This window comes from Polypterus senegalus, chromosome 7, assembly GCF_016835505.1.
Source record: "Polypterus senegalus isolate Bchr_013 chromosome 7, ASM1683550v1, whole genome shotgun sequence".
Classification (NCBI taxonomy): Eukaryota; Metazoa; Chordata; class Cladistia; order Polypteriformes; family Polypteridae; genus Polypterus; species Polypterus senegalus.
The window spans coordinates 163,084,966-163,105,328 of record NC_053160.1 but is presented as its reverse complement, the minus strand read 5'-3'; the positions used below and the strand labels follow the sequence as shown (position 1 = coordinate 163,105,328).

The window sequence follows — 20,363 nt, the reverse complement described above, 5'->3', positions numbered from 1 at the left end:
AAAACTGAAAAAGGTAATATCAGAATATTGCAAATGGCCTTCAGGGAACAGCTAATCGGTTACAACCTACAGATGTAAATTAAACCTTGCAAGCTGAAGCAAGCACTTTGCACCGGTATCCCAACTCCTGTTGATTACTGAAACCCCCTTTATCTGTCTTAAAGCAGAGTTGGAACACACTGTGTTACTACACCCTCTGAGGTCTTGCACTACTTTGGACAATATTACACTGTAGAAAGTTGTAAAGTCCAGTCATAGTGGCAAGAAAATTGCAGTTAACAAATGAAATTAGACAGAGCATTATTGCCTTTAGAAGTGTAGGCCTTTCATGTTGAGAAATTGCAAAAAAACAAAATCACAGTGTCAGTGAGTATACTGGTGTCCTACACAATCCAAAGGCAACAGGAAACTGTAAGACATTCTGATAGGACGAGATCTGGCAGACCCAAAGCCGTCACAAGCCAATCAGGAGACAAGTTTTTGAGGATCACAGACACCTCAGAGCACAGCAGCTTCAAGCACAGATTAACAGTGCAGGTGGTAAAAAGCAAGTCTCAGTTTCTACTGTGAAGAGGAGCCTTTGTGCTGCAGGTCTGACAGGGTGAGTGGCAGTAAGAAAGCCATACCTTAAAATACAAAACAGGGCCTTGAAATGCCGGCTGTGGACTACTGCAGACTGGGAGAAAATCTTAGGAGCTTATAAATCAAAATTTGAAATCTTCACTTCATCACACAGGGTGTTTGTACCTGTTGAGTTGGTGATGTGATGGTTCCTCAGTGTGCGACACCAATTGTCAAAAATGGAGGAGGAAATGTGATGGTCTGGGGTTATTTTGCTGGAGGCAGAGTTGATGACTTGTACAAAGTGACAGGCATTCTGAATCAAAAGGGTTACCTCGGTTTGGCTGTTCCTGTATATCAGCAAAAGGGGGCTGCTTTGATGAGTCAAAAATCTGAATAAAATGACAATGACATAATGACAATGTGAATAAAAGTTTACTTGAATATATTAAAAATAAAAAAACTGAGAAAGCACATGTACATAAGTATTCACAGCCTTGCCATGAAGCTCAAAATTGAGCTCAGGTGCATCCTGTTTCCCCTGATCATCCTTGAGATGTTTCTGCAGCTTCATTGGAGTCCACCTGTGGTAAATTCAGTTAATTGGACATGATTTGGAAAGGCACACACCTGTCTATATAAGGTCCCACAGTTGACAGTTCATGTCAGAGCACAAACCAAGCATGAAGTCAAAGGAATTGTCTGTAGACCTCCGAGACAGGATTGTCTTGAGGCACAAATCTGGGGAAGGTTACAGAAAAATTTCTGCTGCTTTGAAGGTCCCAATGAGCACAGTGGCCTCCATCATCCATAAGTGGAAGAAGTTCGAAACCACCAGGACTCTTCCTAGAGCTGGTCGGCCATCTAAACTGAGGGATCAGGGGAGAAGGGCCTTTAGTCAGGGAGGTGACCAAGAACCCGATGGTCACTCTGTCAGAGCTCCAGAGGTCCTCTGTGGAGAGAGGGGAACCTTCCAGAAGGACAACCTTCTCTGCAGCAATCCACCAATCAGGCCTGTATGGTAGAGTGGCCAGATGGAAGCCACTCCTTAGTAAAAGGCACATGGCAGCCCGCCTGGAGTTTGCCAAAAGGCACCTGAAGGACTCTCAGACCATGAGAAACAAAATTCTCTGGTCTGATGAGACAAAGATTGAACTCTTTGGTGTGAATGCCAGGCGTCACGTTTGGAGGAAACCAGGCACCGCTCATCACCAGGCCAATACCATCCCTACAGTGAAGCCTGGTGGTGGCAGCATCATGCTGTGGGGATGGAACTGGGAGACTAGTCAGGATAAAGGGAAAGATGACTGCAGCAATGTACAGAGACATCCTGGATGAAAACCTGCTCCAGAGCACTCTTGACCTCAGACTGGGGCGACGGTTCATCTTTCAGCAGGACAACGACCCTAAGCACACAGCCAAGATGTCAAAGGAGTGGCTTCAGGACAACTCTGTGAATGTCCTTGAGTGGCCCAGCCAGAGCCCAGACTTGAATCCGATTGAACATCTCTGGAGAGATCTTAAAATGGCTGTGCACCGACGCTTCCCATCCAACCTGATGGAACTTGAGAGGTGCTGCAAAGAGGAATGGGCGAAACTGGCCAAGGATAGGTGTGCCAAGCTTGTGGCATCATATTCAAAAAGACTTGAGGCTGTAATTGCTGCCAAAGGTGCATCGACAAAGTATTGAGCAAAGGCTGTGAATACTTATGTACATGTGATTTGTCAGTTTTTTTATTTTTAATAAATTTGCAAAAACCTCAAGTTAATTTTTTTCACGTTGTCATTATGGGGTGTTGTGTGTAGAATTCTGAGGAAAAAAATGAATTTAATCCATTTTGGAATAAGGCTGTGACATAACAAAATGTGGAAAAAGTGATGTGCTGTGAATACTTTCCGGATACACTGTATACTGTATATATGTGTGATGGTGTGAGCTTATCTTCAAGCAGGCTCACGTTATTTCATCCTTGCTCAATGAACAGAATATATTAGTGCATTTGCCTGACTGTCAGCTTGCAATATCTGTCAGAGAAATACAGTATTTGCAGTTGGTTTGTATGTTGGACTCATTTTGGGATTGCATTTCAAGTAAAACAGTTATATTTGTAGATAAAAATGAATTGCAATTATTGGTTTAAAAAAACAACAACATAGCAACAGTATCTTATTAACTACCCAACCACAGCAATTTTTTGTTGGTCATCCATATAAGTTAAACAGCATCAGCAGCCTTCCTTCAAGAGCTCCATGGAAGACTATCTCACACCTGTATGCTGAAGACCAAAACAGACCACAGTTCTCATTTTAATGGAAAGTTGAGCCTTCAGAGACTCGATGCAACTTGAAATTTGATAAGAGTATGATTAAGGTATTTTTACCCCAGGAAGGTGTATATCCTGTATATTTCCTCTGTTGCATATTTGCAAAGTGCCACATTTCAGGTTTACAGTATGTGCTGGTTTAGGTCACTCTGACATGTTGATTACATTGAACTGATTATCTGATTGTCAAATATTCACATATTTTATAAGGTACCAGACTTTCAGGAAGCTGGCTTACATTCTCACAGCGCTCTAATCACACATGTTGACTGCGTTCTGGATTGATATTTGTGTCACTGCTATTTGCATGTTTCATTTTAGAATGAAGTAACTCCAGATGGATGCTCTTGTACTTATCTGCCATTCTAAACCTAAATTCTGTTTCTGTTTGTTTGCAAGGCAAAACTGAAAGAGATCAACCCTAGTACTTTACATTTTTTGGAGGACCTTGGAGAAGACCGCTTTGGAAAAGTATACAAAGGACATATGTATGGCACTGCCCCTGGGGAGCAAGCTCATGTTGTTGCCATCAAGACCATCAAAGACAAAGCTGACATGACACTACGGGAAGAATTCAAGCATGAAGCTCTCATGAGGTCTCGTCTTCAACATCCTTATATCGTCTGCCTGCTGGGACTGGTCACCAAGGACCAGCCCATGAGTATGGTCTTTAGTTACTCATCTCACGGTGACCTGCATGAATTCTTGGTCATGAGGTCTCCTCACTCTGATGTTGGTAGCTCCGATGATGACAAAACCGTCAGGTCTACACTAGAGCCATCAGACTTTCTTCACATCATCACCCAGATTGCTGCAGGTATGGAATACTTGTCCAGTCACCATGTTGTTCATAAAGATCTGGCAACCAGAAACATTTTAGTCTATGATAAACTGAACGTGAAGATCTTAGATCTAGGCATGTTTCGGGATGTTTACTCAGCAGATTACTACAAATTAATGGGGAATAACCCTTTTCCAATTCGCTGGATGTCTCCTGAGGCAATATTGTATGGCAAATTCTCTGTGGATTCAGATATTTGGTCTTTTGGAGTTGTCTTGTGGGAGATCTTTAGCTATGGCTTGCAGCCCTATTGTGGTTACTCCAATCAAGATGTTATTGAGATGGTCAGGAACCGACAGGTGCTGCCATGCCCTGATGACTGCCCTGCCTGGATATATACCTTGATGTTGGAGTGCTGGAATGAGTTCCCAACTAGAAGACCCAGATTTAAAGATATTCATACTCGACTAAGGACATGGGAAAGCCTCTCTAACTATAACAGCTCTGCTCAAACCTCTGGGGCCAGCAACACCACTCAGACCAGCTCTCTCAGCACAAGTCCTGTCAGCAATGTCAGCACAACACGATACGTTGGGCCAAAGCAGAAAGCCCAAGCATTTTCACCACCCCAGTTCATTCCCATGAAGGGCCAGATTCGACCAATGGTTCCACCACCACAGCTCTATATTCCAGTTAATGGCTACCAGCCAATGCCAGCCTATGGTGCCTACCTACAGAATTTCTACCCCATGCAGATTCCCATGCAGATCCCTCCACAGCAAGTGCACCCTCAGATGATCCCGAAAGCTGGATCTCATCACAGTGGAAGTGGCTCCACCAGCACAGGTTATGTCACAACCGCTCCTTCAAATGCTTCCATGACCGAACGGGCAGCTTTACTTACAGAAGATCTAAAAGCCTCAGAAGAAAAGCAATGTGTGAACTCCGAAACTACCCATACTTCCATGCAGGATGAAGATGTTTCTGTCCCAGAGACAGAGTTATTGGGAGATAGCGACATTCCACACCTGGAGGAAGCCGAGACACATTCAGAAGCATAACCAGTGGCATGGTTCTCTTCGGCAAGGCTCTCAAGTACTTTATCTGAAGGGAATGATTTTATTTGAAAATTCCAAAAGAACTGGGCAGGAACTCCTCTTCAAGCCCAGCTGAAACCCAAAAAGGTGCCCGGGGAGCATTTGAGTTATCAGATTGTTACTGAGGATTGCAGAGATGTTCAGCCAGACTCTCTTTACTGTTGCTGTGCAACGTGAGGCAGTATATTGGGGGTATGTCAAAGTTGGCCGTATCTTGAGGGGAAGTATTGGAGCTCCAGGTGAACTGAGCTTCTTACAACACACGTGCCTTAACAGTCCATATATGAACATACAAACAGACATTTTTATATAACTGAGGAAAGCTGAAGAGAACTCAACGGTACAAGTTTGTCAGAATTTATTCTGAACTCTTATAAGTGTGTCATGGAAAATGGGGCCAGTGTTCAATGAAGAGAAATGTTTTGCATTAAAGAAAGAATATTCAGCGTCAAACAGCAGGAATCTAACAAGACCATGGGTGCTGGAGATATCTGAGACAAGGGTACCAGTTAGTGGCAACAAGTCTTTGTATTACAGTGTTTGTTGTTTTTTTTTTTTTTTTTCTTTCAAAAGAGGCAATTTGTACATGTTTTTAATTTTGCTTCCTTTTTATTGGAAAACCCTGTACAGACTTGTAATTTATGTGTTTTATGGTTTCAAAATAGCTTTCATTTTGAAGTTGCTTTTTTATTATAATTTAAATGTTTTACTTAATCCACGTGGGTGAAGTTTGTTCATGGTTAAGTGATTATTACTTTTCTGTTACTGTTGGCGAACAATTTCTTTGATTTCAATTATGATTTTTATAAGCCTCACAAAAAAAAAGGTGTATTTGTAAGGAGCACACCGCTTAGCCACATATGTTGTTTACATCCACTCGTGGAGTATCCAATAAAGAAAAGCGTTATTAACATTCCACGTCATGTGCAGTGATTCCAGTGCATGCAGATTCCCTTTAAATCTCGCCTTCAAAGTAATTACTGTGAGAAGAAAGATCTGTTCGTGCCTACTCCAGCAGTCCATCATGGACACAAGCACTCTGTGCGTGGCTCTGAACAGTCCAAAAAGGTTGTTCTTAAACAGATACAGAGAGTAGCAGAAGGAGCAGGGCTTCTAAGAACACTAGAGAAAAACACTGGAAGCAGAGCCGTTAGAGGTGTCACTTCACACCTCCAGGGAGGTGGTCACGTGTGTGGAGAAAGGCCTGGCTGTAGCCCCTGAAAGGTGTGGAGCACCTTGCTGGACAAGAAACCTGTGACCTCCATAACTGCTCATTTCTGTCACTTTGAGGCAGTTCACCCTCCCACAACTCCAATACAAACTACTGTATAGTGTAACGGCGTATCGTATCTCGATTTCGAGTCCAGCGTGGATCTCCACACCTTGCAGTGTCTACAGCCAGATATTATTGCGTGTGTGTGTGTTGTCATTTTTAAACTCTCACAGTGTCCACTTCAGTTTTTTTTTTTCTTCCAGACTCCTTCTATATCCCTAAAATGTCTGTTTTGAGGATTGTTGTGGTTTTAGCTTGGTCTTAACATGAGTGAGTACACTTTTCTTGCCTTATTCCAAGTCCACACCACACTGTAGCAGGGAATGAATAAAAGAAAAGGGGGCACTGAACGCAGCCACAGGCTCATGTGTGGTTGTGAAATTGAAAAAGTTCCAAAGAGCATTTCAGGCCAGGGATTGGAAAGGCCGAGAACACCACGGTACACACTTACTGACGTATTGGGCAAGACATGGTAATAGTGTCACTATTTCTATTTTTTCTTTTACATTTTGCAGTATACTGCGGTGCCCAGGGTTTGTTTCCTGCCTTGTGCCCTGTGTTGGCTGGGATTGGCCCCAGCAGACCCCCATGACCCTGTAGTTAGGATTTACAGTAGCGGGTTGGATAACGGATGGATGGAGTTTGCAGTATATTGAATAGGGAAGTTCAGTTCTGGGATTTATTGCAATTTACTATTCTTTCTTTTCTTTGAAATACAAGTTGAACTTACAGTCCTACAGGCAAAAATACATTCAACTTTTATTCCTAATAAGAGAAACCTTTAACGTGATTATGTATATGTAATATTGTTTTAAATCAAAAAGTAAAGACAATTTGAAAATGACATGGTAACCACAATGGACAGAAGGTGACACAATACAACATGTACAGTATGCGATGGATTTAGGCTTTCACTCCCTTTGCCCAAAGTCATCTCACTGTGCCACGTTGTTGAACAATAGGGTGCAATCCCACAGCAGATCATCTGTGTTCATTTCACCTTGGCTTCAACGAGGGTAATGGTGGCGTGCTGTGCTATACGTGTTCAAACTACCCATAAGCCATTGTGGACGAATTTTAGTGTGTCATCTCCTGTCTGTTGCATGTTAACGTTCAGATTGCTTTTACTTTTTGATTTACCCTTATAGAAATAAAACTCAGGTATTTTGATAGTTTCCTATTTCAGACTGAGAAGTACTAGGGTGTTGTACCGTGTTAGCCATTATGGATGTAGTGAGAAGTCAAGCAAACAGACACCTTTTATCCATCCATCCATTGTCTAACCCGCTGAATCCGAAAAGGGTCACGGGGGTCTGCTGGAGCCAATCCCAGCCAACACAGGGCACAAGGCAGAAATCAATCCCAGGCAGGGTGCCAACCCACCGCAGGACACACACAAACACCAAGCACACACCAAGCACACACTAGGGCCAATTTAGAATTGCCAATCCACCTAACCTGCATGTCTTTGGATTGTGGGAGGAAACCCACGCAGACACGGGGAGAACATGCAAACTCCACGCAGGGAGGACCCGGGAAGCGAACCCGGGTCTCCTAACTGCGAGGCAGCAGCGCTACCACTGCGCCACCGTGCCGCCCACACCTTTTATTGGCTGAATAAAAAGATTACAACATGCAACCTTTTCGAGGCAACTCGGGTGTAGCACACGTCTATACCTTTGCCACGACTGAGATGAGCTGTCATGTTTCTAGTGTTGTCTAAATGTTTTGTTCTTCTGTGACAGTGCGTGTGGATTGCATAATTCATATTAAGCTCTTTCTTGTCTGTAATGCTGGGAAAACAAAAATGACTGGAGATATTAAACTTAAGTGTGGAAGGAGCATTTTGTAACAAATGCTATGAACATATCTCCTGTCTATTAAAAATGAATGTTCACAGGCTGCTTTCATTTCTCATATGAAAGAGGAAAAAATGTGCAGTGTAAAATGTAAGGCTCTTCAGGAGTAAAATAACACATTTGCTTATAGAATAACCAACAAAAACATTCATAACTTTAAACATCCAAATAAATTAAGTTTATAGAGGAAATGTCAAAACCAAAAATATTATACTGATGCTTTTTTTTCATGCAGACATCCCTAAAGTTTAAGGGAATTCTGAAAAGTCAAAAAGAGATGAATGCCTGGACAAGCAGACTGTCATTACAAGGCAAAGAAACATCAACTACACGTTAGTAAGCGCTTGGCCTGCTGAGTGCTTACCATTGGAGCAAATCGCATGGCAAAAAACAACACGATTAACACTTTTCAGGAGATTTTCCTCTAATTAAATAAAAAGAAATGCTCAAATGTGACTTTATTTGCATTAGAGCTCGCAGCAGACTGTAGTTTCAGGAGGCATCAGGATGGACTCCTACTAATGAATTCCCAAGTCATCCCTTTCTTTCACGATCACCTTTGTCAAGCAGGAAGCTTTATTCTTATGCCAGCCACCAGTTGTAATCGAGACTTCTTATTGGAGAAGGTAGGCAGCTGATCATTTCTGTTTCTTTTTAAAGCTTAATAGTAAATGTGGATTTTTTTTAAGAACCATATGTACAGAAATTAATTCTGCCTCCATGACTGGCTTGCTTGAATAAAATATTTAATGTAGAAATAGTTAACAGTGTGATCAGATGAGGAGCAGGTCCTCCATTGCCATGCTCACCAGTAACTAATTTTGTATAACAAAAAAGCATAAAACTAAAACCATCTGGGTAAAGAATTGTACTTTTGTGGATTAACAAAGAGCTGCCCGTTTTCACATTCCACATCCACTGTGATTACACAGAAAAAAGTGAGTAAGTAACAAGGAGTCATCAAGAAGTTCAAATTAGAAGCACAGATGATGCTGACAATGAAAAGGTTCAGTGCCAGGCCTGGCCACCTTGTTCTACAGTTACAAGTGGAGTTGATGTTTACCTTGCAGACAGCTGGATCCATCTATTGTTGTAGCCACCTACTTCAGTTTACGTTTAGGGGGGTTGAAACCTATCTGGCAGCAATACATCAAGGCAGGAACCCATCCTAGAAGGAACACCAAAAAATTACAGAGCAGACTTGCATGTATTCAGGTCTAAATTAGTGTTGAAAATCACTGAGGTCCTAGAGAAGAGAACAGCACAGAGAGAACATGCACACTTCAGGTAGACAATAATAACTAGGCCAGGATTTGAACCAGGGATTTTTGAGAGGTGCATGGCTGTGTCACCCTAAGATTATTGGATGAAGTGTAATCAATCAAAAAACCTTAGGGTATTAGATAGATAGATATGAAAAGGCACTATATAATAGATAGATAGGAAAAGGCACTATATAATAGATAGATAGATAGATAGATAGGAAAAGGCACTATATAATAGATAGATAGATAGGAAAGGCACTATATAATAGATAGATAGATAGATAGGAAAAGGCACTATATGATAGATAGATAGATAGGAAAAGGCACTATATAATAGATAGATAGGAAAAGGCACTATATAATAGATAGATAGATAGGAAAAGGCACTATATAATAGATAGATAGATAGGAAAAGGCACTATATAATAGATAGATAGATAGATATGAAAGGCACTATATAATAGATAGGTAGATAGGAAAAGGCACTATATAATAGATAGATAGATAGATAGATAGGAAAAGGCACTATATAATAGATAGATAGATAGATAGGAAAAGGCAAAGGTGTCCTGCTTTTGCAACCTACCATTTTCTAAAGTACTGGCAGAGTCTCACTGTTGCCCTGGCACCATTACGAAAGGTTTGGGTAGCTTTTACATTTTCCTGATGACCATGGAGTGGAAATGGTCTCAAATGTGAATGTATCTCTATCATGTCAGGGCTGGATCGTTTTGCACTTTGCTTTCCTCTGCCTCATATTGCTGGGTCATCTTTGGGAATCCAAGTCAGTCATTTTCACAGAGTCTCTCCCTGCAAGTGGTGCTTAGTGAATCTGTAGTTACGAAGTGTCTTTCCCAACTCCACATCTAGCTAAGTTAAGGCACCGAGGCATAATCTCTGTCAAGAGCTCCTTAGCAGTCCGCTTTGTTCCATATGCATACTGTATGTCTGACTCCATCTCTGATGTTAACAGTGGCACAAGGCAGCACTCATGGCTTTGAGCTGAGGTGATCCTCTTCCTCTGCTTCTTTACCAGGCTTCTCCAGCAGATTACTGAGTTAAAGGCTAACTGTGAGAGATGAACACCTCAGAGCTGGAATGACTCTCTCTTAAGAATAAAGGTTCTAAAATGGCACTTTACTGGGTTGTGTGGCTGCTTGTAGAACCTTTGCTGGACAAAGAACTATTTCAATCTGTGAAGGGTTTTTTTGCACATGACATTGCTTCTTCTGGCTTTGAGAAGGTTCCTAATATGTGGACAAAGCAGAAATCTTTAATGTTTAGAAGGATACTGACTAACAAGAAAACATGGGAATAACAAGAGTCCTTTAAAAATCTTGAAGCCATTGGGATTTCTGTTTTCTAATCAAGGTTCTTTATGGAGCCTGTTACAGATCTAAATAAATAAAGGTACTTTGTGGAACTTTCATGTGCATGATACTTTTGGGAACCAAAAATCGCTCCCCTTTGACTCTGAAGAACCGCTGTGGCACCTTTATTTTAAGAGTGTACGGATGGAGACATAACTTTTCTTTTCACCCTTTCAGTTAATAAAACTTGAGGTCGAAATCCTCATGTTTCAAGTGTACCAAACCCGCCACTAGAGGCCGCCACAGCGCCTCATGAGCTGTCTGTACGAAATGATGAGCCTGCGGGTCTGCTAACCAATGACAAAGGAGATTTTGGGCCAACCAGCCACCGGGGGCGTGACCAGAGCTGCAACGGCGCCCCTCATGTGCTAGTGGCCCTATAATTTCGCGCATAGAGCGCTGAATGTACGCAAGTGATGGATGTGTGCACCCTGTACGGAGGCACGAGACCGGCGGCGTCGTCAACTGCACTGGATGACACTCGTCAGATGTCTGGTGCGATTGCCTGCTCCACTCAGCCCGACTGTCCCCCTGAACCCCCTCTGGCCTGTGGCGGACCGTATAACTTTTTCGTTCGCTCTTTCCTCGGTTTGCCCGTTCAGTCTGCCAAACGAACAGAGTGTCTGCCTGGAAACTCTGTAGTCCGCAGGAAAAGAGAATTCACCCCGGAGGAGCAGAAGGACAGCAACTACTGGGTAAAGAGACGCAGAAACAACGAGGCAGCGCGCAGGTCCAGGCAGCGGAGAAGGATGGAGGAAATGCTATTGGAGACTCGGGCGGTCGAACTTCTGCGGGAAAACGAGAAGCTAAAAGCTGCTCTCTTCGCTGTCCGATACCGACTGGGCAACAACGAGCATGACAATGCCCAGGAAGTCCATCGATCGGGAATGTGCGCCTTCCCCGATCGGCCATCATCCTCTCAAGAGTTACCTGCGACAGATGGTAGGCACCACGAAGTCCTTGCCTCAGACGCTTTTGCTCCCGGACACGGCTCCTTCGGTGTGGGCTATAGTGATGCACACTTCTGTGGTACATCACAGGGCCAGCTGCCTTTAGACATTATCGGGGCGTCTCCACATTGCCCCTCTCCTTCGGAGACTGATTACGTGCCGATTCGGAACGACCCGTTTACTAATGAACGTTTGTCTGCTGATGCAGTAAATGTAAACCTTGATCTGAATTTTTGTTCTGATGGCGATCATCCAAGTCGAACAAAGGAATCGGAGAACTGCAACGAGCCAGAGAATCTGAGTGGAGTGAAAGACTTTGCTTATTGTAGATCGCCACACAAACCAACTCGCTGTGAGGTGGTGTCCTCTGGAATTCGACTGAACAAACTGCCCCATAAACTCCGATTGAAAGTGGCAGCCCCTCGCAGCACCGGTGACATAACGGGACTGGGTGTTGATGCACTTTCTCGTAGACAAGATGTAGAAGAGACCGACTCCCGGGGATCGGCCGGTCGGCCACGATCCCTGCACTGTTTGGAAGAATCGGAACGGCAAGGTGCTTCACAGAAGGTCGAGTTAATGGACGCGCTTTACAATCGGAGACACATCGCAGGGAGAGAAGAGGAGCGGAAAGATGACCAGAGGTCTTCTCTTGGGGTCGTTCACTTTCGCTCCGCTAAAACGGACTGTCAGCTAACGAAGAAGAGGGATGACTGGGGTGCAAACGACCATCTGAGGGACCAGTTGGCGTCGCTGTCTGCTGAAGTGGAGCGCCTCAAGCAAATACTTCTAATGCAGACGACTGCATAAATATCGATTAACAAGAATAAGTACACCATGAACGAGTCACAATAAATGATACATTGCATCCTCTCCTGTTTATCCAAAGTTTTCATGTCCTTCCCCCTTGCAGGTACACGTGATTGTTCATTTTAAGGCTAAAGTGTGGCGCAGTAGTCAGTGTTAAGGGTTAAAACCTGTCACTGTTTGACCATGTCACTTAACCTGCCAATGCTACAATTGAAAAGAATGTAACCAACTGTATGTCAAATGTTCTAATTCGCCTTGGACAATAAGTACTATTAAGAAGTAACCAATGCCTTTCAAATAACGCTCCTGTAGATGAGTATTAATGGAGACAGGGGCGGCACGGTGGCGCTGCATTAATATATTAATATTTTATTAGGTATATAACAACGATGTCCGTTAATATTTCATTACATTGCTAGGTAAGGAATCGACAAAGCGCAAATCAAGAACGCATAATGTAATGTGTGTTGATCCAAATCAACACACATAATTATTGAAAATGTCACCCATTTACAGTTGGCTAAACAGAATTGTAAAGTGAAAAACGTAACTCTGAGTCGGGGAGGCAGGATGACGCAGTTGTTAGCGCCGCCGCGGAGTCAGCGTGTGTCAAAATGATATACTCATTGAAGCGCACAGTGGGAACACTTCGCAGCCCCACGAACGACAGGTTAACTGGCAACCGCGGACTGAGAGTGACTGTGGGTGTGGGCCAGTGTGCACCCCCATAGAAGTCGAGAGAGGTTGAGACATTCACCCTGCGCTGGACGAGGAGATATGAATCTAAAGTGAAACAGGCTTCAGTGACGTGTGGTTTATTTTTCTAACCGATGTGTATCAGGTAAGGAAGACGAAGTGAGATTGTTACTCTCCTTATTTACCGTATATATATATATATATATATATATATATATATATATATATATATATATATATATATATATATACCGTATTTATCCAGGGACAAACTGTCAAACCGTATACACAAGATCTGGCATGATTGCGCTTAATTTTATTTTGGCTGACGACCTTCTCAAATGTGACATATTACATCTGAGATACCCTTGGTTCCATTTCTTTTGCTTTTCCAATTGGAGCAGATTAAATCACTTGTTCAGGGCCACACATTATCACTGGCAGGATCTGAATCCACAAGGTTCCGCCACGCGGATTTGACAAAAATACGTTGTAAAGTAACGTGAGTGATTTGAATCAAAGCTTTTCAATTTACACGTGTTATAAGATATTAAATATGAATGTGGAATATATCCATCCATTTTTCCAAAGCCGTCTAATCCAATTTTGGGGACACGGGAACCTGGGCCTGTGCAGGTGGGATCGCACAGAAGGCACACAAACACGCTTTTATAAGCGATACAGGCTCGTTTAGCTCGGGCGCATATAACTCTGACTGCCTAATTGTGCATCGAACTGTTACAATGTTAAAACAAAACTTTGATGGCTTTTAAGACGTCGTACTCTGAATGAAGTCAAAATGAATATACATGAACACATTTGTAGCAGTCAGTTACTTTGCTCCTACGATTTTAGGGACCCTTTTCTTTGAAGTTATGTTCGAATGGACGTGTCTTTCGGGGACTCTCCGTTCTTACGAACTACGCTTGCTACGATTCTTTCATTAAAGGCGGAATAACCTGCAGCGCAAACAGTAGGACCACCAGCACCACAAAAGCCGCTAAAGTGCCGATAGGATGTTTTAAGCTCTAAAAGAGATCATTTCGTGCGTCCGGGCACAGGACGAGCAGCTGGCAGTTGTGTGACAGGATTTGTTTTTGAGTGACTTTGTGTGCGTTTTCTGGCTACAGTCTTTCATTAAAGGCGGAATAACCTGCAGCGCAAACAGTAGGACCACCAGCACCACAAAAGCCGCTAAAGTGCCGATAGGATGTTTTAAGCTCTAAATGAGGGTGACTTTATCACAAATATGTTCATTTGTTTTCTGAACATGAGAAAGATCTTACTCTGAGATCATTTCGTGCGTCCGGGCACAGGACGAGCAGCTGGCAGTTGTGTGACAGGATTTGTTTTTGAGTGACTTTGTGTGCGTTTTCTGGCTACAGTCACGCACCCGGGCCAAAATGTTAATTTCTTTAAAACATAATTTAAAAAATAAGTGACTAAATTCTAAATTTTACTGAATAACATCCAAGGCACAGACACACACTCACAATTCCTGCTTCATCTTCAGCTCTCCTCTTCTTGTAGGGCTGTCATCACTTAGAAGAATGGTGTCATCAGATTCATTGCTTGAAATCTCAGCTGAGCTTTGAGCCTAAAGCTGAATGGAGTCGGATACATCGCGATCTCGTCTTCAGCGGAGCATTCTGATCCCAAATATGGAAAGTCCAAAGAGGTCGGAATCACTGCTGCTGCCTGTCAAACAATTCTAAAAGGGCGCCATGTTTCTGTACTTCCAGCAGTTTTCTGTATCTACCTTGTCGAAGTCAGACCGGCGCTCTTTCCAGTAGCAGTGCGGAGTTAAGGCGCCACTCCCCATACAGGGCACTGTGTTGCCCCAAAATATACTTTAAGCATAACATTGCTAATTTTTTTTAAATTTTAATTTCTTGTAACCAACATCCTGAACACCACATTTACTTTGAGATCTTTCAAAATGATGAACCTTAATATCTCGACATACGCTTGTTAGTGAACACGCACGTAAGAATTGTACTGTACACGGTAATATTATCACTTTAAATGTTTTCATATACGGTATACATTTTCAAGGGCTGATTTGACACTACAAGAAGAGATCTCGGTGTCCTCTCCACACAATGCAATAACAATACTAGTACTCAAGTTACAGGAGTTACTGGGCTACGTCAGCAGAATAAAGAACTTATTTATAAGCTGAACACTGCGCCGCGCTGCCCTGTAGGGTTTACATGTTTTCCTCATGATGAGGGTTCCCTCCTGGTGCCCGGCTTCCTCTCAGAGTACAAACACTTGCAGGTAATGTGGATTGGCGATGGTAAAGTGGTCCACTGTATGTGCGTGCTCACGATGCCATAAACTGGCTCCCTGTCCGGGTGTTGTTCCTGCCTTGTGCCCTAAGCTTGCTGGGATTGGCCCCAGCTTCCTGCTACCCTGCTCTGGATAAGCGGGTTTAGAACATGGATGGATGGATAAACTGAAAAATGAAACACCAAGTGAAAGCCGCACAGTTCTTCTTCAGGCTTGACCACTGAAGAGATCAGTTTCAAAACAGCATAAGTTATCAATCTGTAGACATCTTGCCAAGCATCCTGGATTACGAGTTGCTACCTTCATGGGGCTTGTTGGCAGTTCTTGGAATGGTCTGCCTTGTGTTTGCCTGCGCTTGCTTATGTGTGTATGTTTTTGTGCATGTAAGAATTTACAATATGGATGTTTTTAGGTGTGATTGTAATCAGTTCTGACAAGTTTAGCCCCTTCTAGCATATTGTGGTCTGGTGCTTTCCAGGTATTCTAAAGAACACACAAGTTAGCCATTCTGTGTTGTGTTAAATTACTTCTCAAAGCAATCTTTAAAAAAGTGACCTGTGATGGGTCAGCCTATAATGGCACTGACCCCATCTTATATTATCAAGTATAAATCTGCAAGTCATGTATTAGGGTTGCTAAACATATTGCTTAACATGCATGGCTCTTGTGGAAGACTACATCGATGAGGGTTACCAGGAGGTGGTCATGTGGCACAGTGGGTGGTGTTCACAGATTCATGCCTGGCCATTGTCTCTATGTTGTCTGCATATTTTGCCAGTGTGTGTTTTGTCCACCTACATCACACGCCAGGTTCACTGGTGATCTCTAGACTGGCCCCGTGTGTGCTTTGGGGTGGACTGGCACCCTCCCTAAGGCTGTTTTCTTCTTTGCTGTCGAATTGGATTAAGCAGGTTTGATAGTGGTATGCTGCGGTGGGCTGGCGCCCTGCCCGGGGTTTGTTTCCTGCCTTGTGCCCTGTGTTGGGTGGGATTGGCTCCAGTAGACCCCCGTGACCCTGTAGTTAGGATGTAGCAGGTTGAATAATGGATGGAGAGTGGTATGTTATTATTTAACAACGGCGTCTCACCTCATGCTCACTTTCACAGGGTTACTTTTGAGTTTCCAGTCAAGTTAATTCTGTTCCCAAGAGTAATCAACTGACCAATTACTCCCTTTGGTATCTCAGGAGAAACACCAATGAACTTGCAAACACCATTGAACGCCATGACAGGACCCCAACCAGCACTATCAACCCCTGTGCCATTAAGTCATCCATTCATTTTTTTTTAACCTGCTTCCAGAAATTTCTCCAGGAGCGTGAATACAGCGTGGGATGCCAGGTAAGAAGCGATTAAACGATGTACAGTATGTCCGTTTGAATGAACTGTACACTCGCGCCTGTCTTTACCTATTTTGACAATGCCAATTAACCTAACAGCCATGTCACTGCAATTTGGAATAAAACAGAAATGCTTCAATAAATCCTGTGCCAACAAAGAGACAATTCCACAAAGTCCACACAAACAAGATCTGAACCTGCGTCTCTAACTGTTGCACTACTGTACCATCTTGTTTAGTACACAGCCTTACAAGTAATCACCAGCTCTTCCATTACCTGAACGCTCTTCCTCAGTTAACCATTTGGGTAGCCGTAGCGGATCGTGACCACATCAGAAGCCACATCGATAGGTTTGACTGGGATGGACTATTGCTATGACAGACAGCAACAGGATTAGCACATCAAAAACTGCATAGTGCCGTTTATTCAAACAATCAAATCACCAGGCAGTGTTCAAAGAAATGGTGCAGTGCAGTTCTTCATAAACAAACAACTAATAAAGAATCCAATAAAGACAAGTGCTTCTTCATGAGGTTTACAATGAAAACATGAATAGATCCCAAAATAAATAATGTAGGTTTAAAAATAAAGACTACAATTCCCAGAGGTAAAATCGGGTACATCTGTTCTCTTGTGTGCCTCTGTGCATCTTTCTCTCCTGTCTCCTCCATCAGATCTTCTCAACAGGCTGAGACACCAGCAAGAGTGATCATCCATTACAATGGTTTTCATCCCAGCCACCTCGGTCAGTCACCTACTGGGATGCCCAAAGGACACCACGACTCTCTAAGCCCTTTGGCCTCTCCTGCTCCCTGGAAGCTCAGCAGGAGCGACTCACCCCTGGAGTTCTGATCCTCTCATTCCTCATGGGAGTCTGTTCCCAATTGCCTTGCCTCCCATCCACAGTGTCTGCTTGCTCTTCCGATTCTCCTCTTTGATTACACAAACTCTCTTACCGCACTTGATTTCTTGTCCCCCATACCTGCCCTTCCTTCCTTCCTCCTTTCTTTCTGTCAGTCTCTCTTTTTTCCTCTCTGTAATATTTAGGCCCTGTGTGTGCAGTTGCTTTGCTTACCGAAGCTCAGAATGTCAATAAGGTTTAGCACATTAACAAGTAATCAGCACAGCTTTGCAGTGGTGCACACCCACCAGCCTGCTTTTAATATTAAAAACGAATGCACCACCATGGACCACAAACTTGCTGCACCACAGCACACTTAAAAAAACCAAAACATTAATCTGAATAGTCCATCCATCCGGAGCCAGGCAGAAATACTCTCTGAATAGGGTGCCAGTACATATGGCCTGTTGATAAATCTGTTATTTGTACATGGAACTTAATCACACTTGGTTATACTGTACAAACTGTCACATCATTTTTAATTTTTTTTTTATATTTACTGTTTTCAAAGTGTTTTTTGTTGGTTTCACTTATCCCAATATGCACCATTTGCTTCTGATGGCTTCCTGCTAGTGGCTGAATTCTCAAATCCATCCATCCATTTTCCAACCCGCTGAATCCGAATACAGGGTCACGGGGGTCTGCTGGAGCCAATCCCAGCCAACACAGGGCACAAGGCAGGAACCAATCCTGGGCAGGGTGCCAACCCACCGCAGGACACACACAAACACACCCACACACCAAGCACACACTAGGGCCAATGTAGAATCACCACTCCACCTAACCTGCATGTCTTTGGACTGTGGGAGGAAACCGGAGCGCCCGGAGGAAACCCACGCAGACACGGGGAGAACATGCAAACTCCACGCAGGGAGGACCCGGGAAGCGAAGCAGCAGCGCTACCACTGCGCCACCGTGCTGCCCAATTCTCAAATCCATGATTTGAAAGTCACTTTAGATCAGCGGTTCTCAAACTTTCGTACTTTCGTACTTTTCTACCTGGAAGTATTTCTGCGTCCCCTGCATAATATAAGATTGATGAGAATAACCCAGGATACAACTAACAACGGTATGATAACCCTGCGTAATATGAAATATTTGTAATTTATTTTTTTAAGTGCTTTAATTACTGTTAAAATGCCGTGTATGGTTTTTGCTAATAATTCTAATTATTCTAATAATAATTATTTATTCTAATTTATTTTTTATGTAAAGAAACGATTAAATATGTTTTAATTTTTAAAAATCTCGTAAACGAGGACACCGATGAAGTCAATCTGTGCGAGACGAACGTATTTTCGTGCGACAAATATTATACCGCTGTTAGTTGTACAGTATCATGAAAATAACCCAATGCGCAGTAAATTATTTAACTCAATTCGGCAATATTGGCTACGCTGCCAATATGGTGCAGTCACGCGGCATTATCACACTGATCTACTGTTACCCGACGGTTCGCGACAGATACCGATAACGTCTCAACTTTCTGGATTGAAATTACGCGACTATACGCAGCAGTGGCGCCGCTCGTCATAGAAACAAACTTCAAATAGAAAAGGAGCTCAGAGTGTTGTATCTCGAATATCAAACCAGACCTGGACAGGCTGTGTACTTTAAAGCAGGCACATATTAGTCATTAGAGCAATGCCTTAGAAATGTTTTATTTTAATTTTAGTTAAAATGCATTCGTTGTGATTATATACTTGCAAATTTAAATTTGAAATAAAAATGTAAAAAATGAATTTTGATGTCATGTTCATTTATTCGACGCCCCCCTTGTACAGCTGGGCGGAGGGGTTGGGGGGGATGGCGCCCCACAGTTTGAGAACCGCTGCTTTAGATAAATGTCAGCAGGATTCTGTACAGCTTTCTTAACAGTGTGAACGTGTTTCGTACCCACTTCTGCATGCCGTCCTTTGATGCCTTTTGTCTTTGTAAAGATACAGTCAGGAAGTCCTGCTTCACACAGACATGCTTGGAGTAAGTGGGCTGGGTGATGTGTGATTTTATAATACCAGGTTTTACTATCGGTCCCTCTCCCCCCTGTTACTGGGATTGGCTCCATATGCCAGCTTTGCATGAGCTGGAGCCTCTGTCAGCAGCATTAGGTGGAATGCAGGAACACAATGTGGACCAGTTCACCATGGCACACTTATACTTGGAATGTACCCCATCTAATCTTTGGGACATGGCCCACATAAATCTATATATATAAAATCCAACGTCTGTCTGTCTGTCCACTTTTCATGAGAGAACTACTTACATTTCTCTATAATCTGCATGAACATTGTGGTTGAGTTTGCGACTTCTCTCATTGCACTAAGTATCATAGTTTGTTTGTGGTACCAATTTATTTGCGCAAATCCAAGAGACACACAGAGGGGCCGAGGGGAGGGGGACAGGGCCCTTCTCACTCATGTGCCAGCCTCGGGGCGTTCCTTACCTTCGCTTAGCTAGCAAACGAGAGAACTACTTAACGGATTTAGATCTTTTTTTTTTTTTTCTATAATCTGCTTGAACATTCCAGATGATTTTGCGACTTCTCTCATTGCGCTAAGAATCATAGTTCACTTGTAGAAGCGATATATTCGCACTAATCTGAGACAGAGGCGGCAGGCCAAGGAGAGGGGGAAGCGTGACGTCAGGAGTAGGGAGCCGGGCAGGGCCCTCCTCATGGTTCTGTTTCACTACTACGCGGGCAGAGCCACTGGGGACGGCTAGTCTCACATCAACATAGAGAGATCATGCACACTTCACAAACATAACAAGCAGGACCAGGCTACAATTTTGAGGTTGTTACATTTGGCATAGGGCCACCCATCAGAGGGCTATTGAGACATCAAAT

At 43.2% G+C, this 20,363-nt stretch overlaps 1 protein-coding gene across 2 annotated transcripts in view; it reads left to right on the top strand.

Moving 5' to 3' along the window:
- Positions 1-5,679, top strand: part of ror2 (receptor tyrosine kinase-like orphan receptor 2) — a 245,471-nt gene extending 239,792 nt beyond the window's left edge. For both annotated transcript variants that reach the window (XM_039759476.1, XM_039759475.1), the window contains exon 9: positions 3,285-5,679. In XM_039759476.1, coding sequence (XP_039615410.1) covers positions 3,285-4,727 — 1,443 coding nt within the window. In that variant the 3' untranslated portion in view covers positions 4,728-5,679. The remainder of the gene's footprint in view (positions 1-3,284) is intronic.
- The last annotated feature ends 14,684 nt before the right edge of the window (positions 5,680-20,363 follow it).